Below are 7,499 nucleotides of genomic sequence, written 5' to 3'. Positions count from 1 at the left end.
CTAAAAGTTGAAGTTCTAAATTGGAGGAAGCCTAATTTTGACAGTATTAGGCAAGAACTTTCTAAAGCTGATTGGGGGGGCTGATGTTCACAGGTAAAGGGATGGCTGGAAAATAGGAAGCCTTCAGAAATTAGATAATGAGAGTTAGGGACAGTATATTGCTGTTAGGGTGAATGGAAAGGCTGGTAGGTGTAGGTAATGCTGGATGACTCAATAAATTGAGAATTTGCTTAAGAAAATGAAAGCCAACATGGCACCTATTGTTAAAGTTCACTTGAGAATGTAACTTTAAGAAAGTTCTTGAATTTACATATGAAAGAACTGAAACCAACATGCCCATTCTAAAAGATGAGAGACTTAACAAACAATCTAGGTCTTTTTAAATATTTAATTTCAGTTACATCACACTAAATGTTTGCTATGAATTCTGTGTCCTATGATTTTATACTCCACAACCACCTAATGAAGGAGCAGCACTCCAAAAGCTAATGCTTCCAAATAAACCTGTTGGACTATAACCTGGTGTTGTGTGATTTTTAACTTTGCACAGTTCTATCTCTACACTTAGACCATTCGCTCAGCTAGCTGCTTCGTGGTGTTGAAGTTTTGCTTTATAAGTCAAATAACTATTAGTTTTAAAATAGTGATGGAAAAGGAAAGACCAGATTTAAAAGTTGAAGTTCTAAATTGGAGGAAGGCTAATTTTGATGGTATTAGGCAAGAATGTACGAAAGCTGATTGGGAACAGATGTTCACAGGAAAAGGGACAGCTGGAAAATGGGAAGCCTTCAGAAATGAAATAACGAGAGTCCAGAGACAGTATGTTCCTGTACGGGTGAAAGGAAAGGCTGGTAGATATAGGGAATGCTGGATGACTAAAGAAATTTAAGGTTTGGTTAAGAAAAAGAAGGAAGCATATGTAAGGTATAGACAGGATAGATCGAGTGAACCTTTAGAAAAATGTAAAGGCAGTTGGAGTATACTTAAGAGGGAAATCAGGAGGACAAAAAAGGGACATGAGATAGCTTTGGAAAATACAATTGAGGAGAATCCAAAGGGTTTTTACAAATACATTAAGGAGAAAGGGGTAACTAGGGAGAGAATAGAACTCTCAAAGATCAGCAATGCAGACTTTGTGTGGAGCCACAGGAGAAGTATATGGAAGACATAGAATGTAGGGAAATAGATTGTGACATCTTGACCAATGTCCATATTACAGAGGAGGAAGTGTTGGATATTTTGAAACACATAAACGTGGATAAATCCCCAGGACCTGATGTGATGTACCTCAGAACTCTGTGGGAAGCCAGGGAAGTGATTGCTACGCCCCTTGCTGAGATGTTTGTATCATCGATAGTCACAGGTGAGGTGCTGTAAGACCAGAGGTTGGCTAATGTGGTGAACTGTTGAAGAAGGGGGATAAGGACAAGCCAGGGAACTATAGACCAGTGAGCCTGGTGGTGGTGGTGGGCAAGTTGTTGGAGGGAATCCTGAGGGGCAGGGTATACATGTATTTGGAAAGGAAAGGACTGATTAAGATTAGTCATCATAGCTTTGTGTGCGTGGGAAACCATGTCTCACAAACTTGATTGAGTTTTTTGAAAGAGTAACAAAGAGGATTGATGAGGGCAGAGTGGTGGACATGATCTATGTGGACTTCAGTAAGGTGTTCGACAAGGTTCTCCATGGGAGACTGGTTAGCAAGGTTTGAACTCATGGAATACAGGGAGAACTAGCCATTTGGATACAGAACTGGCTCAAAATTAGAAGACAGAGGATAGTGATGGAGGGTTGTTTTTCAGACTGGAGGCCTGTGACCAATGGAGTGCCACAAGGATCAGTGCTGGGTCCGCTACTTTTCATTATTTATATAAATGATTTGGATGTGAGCATAACAGGTATAGTTAATAAGTTTGCAGATGATACCAAAATTGGAGTTGCAATGGACAACGAAGAAGGTTACATCAGATTACAACGGGATCTTGATCTTGATCAGATGGGCCAATGGGCAAAGAAATGTCAGATGGAGTTTAATTTAGATAAATGTGAGACGCTGCATTTTCAGAAAGTAAATCTTAGCAGGACTTATGCACTTAATGGTAAGGTCCTAGGGAGTGTTGCTGAATAAAGAGACCTTGGAGTGCAGGTTCATAGCTCCTTCAAAGTGGAGTCACATGTAGATAGGATAGTGAAGAAGGCATTTGGTATGCTTTCTTTTATTGGTGTGAGTATTGAGTTCAGGAGTTGGGAAGTCATGCTACACCTGTACAGGGCATTGTTTAGGCCACTTTTGGAATATTGTGTGCAATTCTGATCTCCTTCCTAATGGAAGGATGTTGTGAAGCTTGAAAGGGCTCAGAAAAGATTTACAAGGATGTTGTCAAAGTTGAAGAATTTGAGCTATAGGGAGAGGTTGAACAGGCTGGGGCTGTTTTCCCTGGAGTGTTGGAGGCTGAGGAGGTGACCTTATAGAGGTTTATAAAATCATGATGGGCATGGATAAGGTAAATAGGCAAAGTCTCTTCCTTGGGGTGGGGGCATCCAGAACTGGAGGGCATGGGTTTTGGGTGAGAGGGGAAAGATATAAAAGAGACCTAAGGGGCAACCTTTTCACATGGAGGATGGTACATGTATGGAATGAGCTGCTAGAGTAAGTGGTGGAGGCTAGTACAGTTGCAACATCTAAAATGGACCTGGATGGGTATATGAACAGGAAAGGTTTGGAGGGATATGGGTTGGGTGCTGGCAGGTGGGACTAGATTGGATTGCGATATCTGATCGGCATGGACAAGTTGGACCAAAGGGTCTGTTTCCGCGCTGTACATCTCTATGACTCTATGACTCCATGCTTAGATTGCTGGCAGATATGCTCAATAAAGAATTAATCCTGGACATTGTTCATTTTCAGTTGAAATCTTCAAGACAGCATTAAGTTATGATCTGAATTGATAAAATGCGGAAGGGTATGCGGAAAAGGCAAGAGAATAGCACTATATCAAAATGCTTATTCAATTGCCAGTTGAGAGAGAATGACCAAAATGCCCTCCATCTGTATATTGAATATTGATTCATGGATGTACATTTTACCATCAATATATGTGAAAACCTGTAGAATATCCAATGGCATCTGACCTGAATCTGAACAGTCAAATGTTTTATATATAGAGATGTGATATGGAGTGCAGGATAGACAAATACAATTTTATAATTATATTTGTTGCAAAGGAAGCTAGATAGATGAACTTGGAAATGCTAGCCTTCACTTTCTTGACTTATGTAATAGTTCAGCAAGTGGCTTTGATCAGCTGCAGATTTAAATTTATTCGATCTTTAATCCCCCAATTGATGAAATATATTCCCTGATTGTGTGTGAGATGCATGACTTAACTTCAGTTCCCAATTAATTCAGGTAACATAGCTACAGCGATATTTTCTAAATGTCTCAAAGTCACATCTGGTCTTGATAATAATTGCCACAAAACTTTGTTTATATTCTCTGGGATTTGTTGTTTATCAATCTGAATATGTAATTTTTCCTCGCTTTAACATTTTGTCTACTTGTATTTGGTGTGAATTCCCCTCTGTGTAGAGTTGACCAATGACTCCATACACATAGGTAACTCGTGCCCCATGTAACACATAGGGAGTTCCTCCCTTTCTGTTGGAAATTAATTTGTTTGAAGGCGCCTTGGGATGTCCACAGGCTATGAAGGACGCTATATAAGTCGCGGTTTTTCTTTGTCTTTCATAACCCACAGACAGGTTCGTTACAATAAAGCAATGATTCTGTTTGGGATATTCATTTTGGCAGCTGCTGTTCCTATGTGGAAAACACATGGAATGGTCTGTAACCGTCGAGCTAACGATGATTTACCCAGTGTATTTGAGGATGGTGATATCATCTTGGGTGGAATATTTACAGTCCATTTAGATGCGAATCCGGACATTCCTTCATTTACCACAACTCCGACAGGAACGGATTGTGAAAGGTGAGTGGAGTTGCTGCACGGGACATTAGTCTTCAATGACTGTACAAAATGACAATGAATGGTTCTGTTTCACGCTATTACAGACTCAACTGCTCGATTCTGGAGCTAACTATCAATGAATCCAGACAGCGTGGAAACAGGCCCTTCGCACAACAAGTCCACATCGACCCTCCGCAGAGTAACCCACCCGGACCCATTCCCCTACCCTATTATCTTATACTTACCCCTAAACAATGAACAGTTTAGCATAGCCAATCCACCTAACCTTTGGATTGTGGGAGGAAACCGGAGCACCCAGAGGAAACCCACACAGACATGGGGAGAATGTGCAAACTCCACACAGTCACCCGAGGCTGGAATTGAACCTGGCGCAGCAGTGCTAACCACTGAGCCACGGTGCCGCCCATCTCGAGGGTTAAACAACTTTTCCTTTATAATCTGAAAATATTATTTTTATTTATTTGAGTGAGCATCTTTAGTAAAATTAGCCTGGCTCATTAGATTGGATTCCTAGAGAGTGGAAACAGGCCCTTTGGCCCAACAAGTCCACACCAACCCTCCGAAGAGTAACCCACCCAGACCCAACTCCCTCTTACTAATACACCTAACGCTATGGGCAATTTAGCATGGCCAATTCACCTATCCTATACATCTTTGGATTGTGGGAGAAAACCGGAGCACCCGAGAGTGGAATCGAACCTGGGACGTTGGCGCTGTAAGGTAGCAGTGCTAACCACTGAGCCACCATACCGCCCCTACTAGAGGCAAACTTTGAGTTAATTTTTACCTTGTTTTGCATTTGTTGCGGAGTACTTCCTTCGTTATTCCTTTTAGGAATACGAATTTCTATTGTAAGGTCAATGTACCGAGTGTATGCTAAACTTGCATCACATTGGTGGTGATTACGTGTGTCAGCCGATATGTTACATCAATTCCCTGTATCTATGTGTAAACATAGCTTTTCAGATCATTCTTTTGGCTATGTCAAAACTTTGTCATACATAAGGCCAATCATGTGGTAACACTGCAATGCTTTTTCTTTATCAGCGGAGACTACAAATGCCTACTGTTCTTTTCACGGTTAAAAATCCCACAACACCAGGTTATAGTCCAACAGGTTTAATTGGAAGCGCTAGCTTTCAGAGCGCCGCTCCTTCATCCACAACCACCCGATGAAGGAGCAGCACTCCAAAAGCTAGTGCTTCCAATTAAACCAGTTGGACTATAACCTGATGTTGCGTGATTTTTAACTTTGTACACCCCAGTCCAACACCGGCAAATCATGACGTTCTTTTCACGGTTATGGTAGCGGCGGTCACACCATTGAGTTATATTGGAACTAAACGCAAATGGCTGCAAAAATATAACGTTGTGTCGAAAATTGTGACAATTTCTTCTCTTTTAGTTTTGTCTGTCAGATATTGCGAAGTAATTTTATAAGAGGATATAAAATGTCTTTTTTCTCACTCAAGGGACAGTTACAAAAAGTGCAAGTAAACCAAAAGCCGATCGTGTTCGTCAAACTTTTATGCTTCGATCTGTAGCAATTGGAGCTCTGAAAATACGCCCTCTACTGAGTACCGAAGGTCAATTTGTGCGTCTGTTTGAAGCATTTGAAGATTCCCATTAACGCGTGCGGTGTTGAATAAAGGGTTGTAAAATAGATTATTTAACCTACAAAACAGTGAAGACAAAGAATTAGAGGAAAGGGATTGGATTAAGAGAGATAAAAGAAACAGAAAATAAGCATCCTTTTTCCTGAAAGCTTGCATTTTGTTTTTAAATATTGCCAACGACAAGTCAGATATGTATTTAAATCTCAAACCTTTTGGTGAGAGTATTTCATTGGCGATGTAGCTTAGGACAAGAACTTCTGAATTTCATGCCGCACTAGACAGGGATAAACATTGAAAAGTACGCTATTTCGCATACTCAGCATTATTGTCAATGCAAAATCTGGATGCTACTTTGTTGACTAAAGTATACTGAAGTGAAGACTTCAGGTGTTAAAGCTATTTGAAGAATTGTCTGTTCATGAATCAGGCCTTTTTTGTTGCGTCGCGTGTATTACAACTGAACACCAATACCCATCTCATGTACTTGCTTAAATTGAATAACTACGTAAAACTATGGAAAGAGAGTGAGGCCACGGCAATGTTGTTGATAACATTTCCAATTTATATGCATTATGTGAATGCCTATGCACATAGATCTGTCTATAGATAGCGCAAACATCCATACGTGGACCTTCAAACATTTCTTTGAATATGGCTTGTTGTTGCAGTTCTGAGAAGGAAGAGAGTAACAATCATCTAGTAATTATTGTTGACCAAATATACTTTCTCTTCGTTATCACTTAGCAGACACAATTGTATTCTAGCTATGTTATTCAATCCACGATTGAATGATGACTTGAATATGCATACGGTATTTTATTTATATATTCCGCAGTTTCCACTTGTCAAACTTTCGCCTGATGCAGACTATGATATTTGCTATCGATGAAATAAATCGGAGCAAAACTCTACTTCCGAATACCACTCTGGGATATAAAATCTACGATGACTGCTCGTCCTCAGCGATTGCATCGAAAGCAGCGCTGGCTTTGGTGAATGGAGAGCAAGAACTAATTGAGTACCCTGAATGTAAAGGTTCCTCCAATGTCGCAGCTATTATTGGATGTGATATATCCACGTCCTCCATTGCAGCCGCAAGGGCAGTTGGTTCTTTCGGAATTCCGATGGTAAAATATCGAATACTTGACTGCTTTTTCATTTGAGATTATTTGAATAGCTTTCGATTAGTTTTTTCAATCGTACGACTATAAATAGTGTCTAGTCACAAAAAGAGTTAAATAACACGACAAACACCCCTGCTGGGTGCTGTGTCCAAACTGAATGCATGATGCAGGGGATGCAATGGCCCAAGTGCAGCGAGTAAAATAAGAACCGGATATTTATAACCAACCGGCTCAGAGATGTCATCACACACTTCTTGAGCAGGTGGGTTTTGAACGTGGGTCTTCCGGCTCAGAGGTAGGGACACTACCACCACGCTACAAAGTCCCTTAAAGTTGGAGTTAGTAATAGAATAAAGGATCCAATTAGAAATTTAAATGATGGAAATTCAGTTGAAGGTAGCTACAATCTGACGGATACAAGACAATTTTCTGATTCAGTATGTGGATGTACCTACTAGAGAAGGTGCAAAACTTGACCTACTCTTGGGAAATAAGGCAGGGCAGGTGACTGAGGTGTCAGTGGGGGAGCACTTTAGGGCCAGCGACCATAATTCTATTTGTTTTAAAATCTTGATGGAAAAGGATAGACCAGATCGAAACGTTGAAGTTCTAAAGTGGAGAAAGGCCAAGTTTGACGGTATTAGGCAAGAACTTTCGAAAGCTGATTGGAAGCAGATGTTCGCAGGTAAAGGGATGGCTGGAAAATGGAAAGCCTTCAGAAATTAGATAATGACAGTCCAGAGAAAGTATATTCCTGTTAGGGTGAAAGG

General features: G+C 40.6%; 1 protein-coding gene across 1 annotated transcript in view; it reads left to right on the top strand.

Moving 5' to 3' along the window:
• The window catches only part of LOC122555644 (extracellular calcium-sensing receptor-like), a 20,380-nt gene that overhangs the window by 4,719 nt on the left and 8,162 nt on the right, over nt 1-7,499 (top strand). The window contains exons 2-3 of the mRNA XM_043701642.1: nt 3,759-3,989; nt 6,441-6,732. Coding sequence (XP_043557577.1) covers nt 3,759-3,989; nt 6,441-6,732 — 523 coding nt within the window. The remainder of the gene's footprint in view (nt 1-3,758; nt 3,990-6,440; nt 6,733-7,499) is intronic.

This window comes from Chiloscyllium plagiosum, chromosome 13 (assembly GCF_004010195.1).
Source record: "Chiloscyllium plagiosum isolate BGI_BamShark_2017 chromosome 13, ASM401019v2, whole genome shotgun sequence".
Classification (NCBI taxonomy): Eukaryota; Metazoa; Chordata; class Chondrichthyes; order Orectolobiformes; family Hemiscylliidae; genus Chiloscyllium; species Chiloscyllium plagiosum.
Note: the sequence above shows the minus strand (reverse complement) of the source record. Positions and strands in the feature narration are given on the sequence as shown.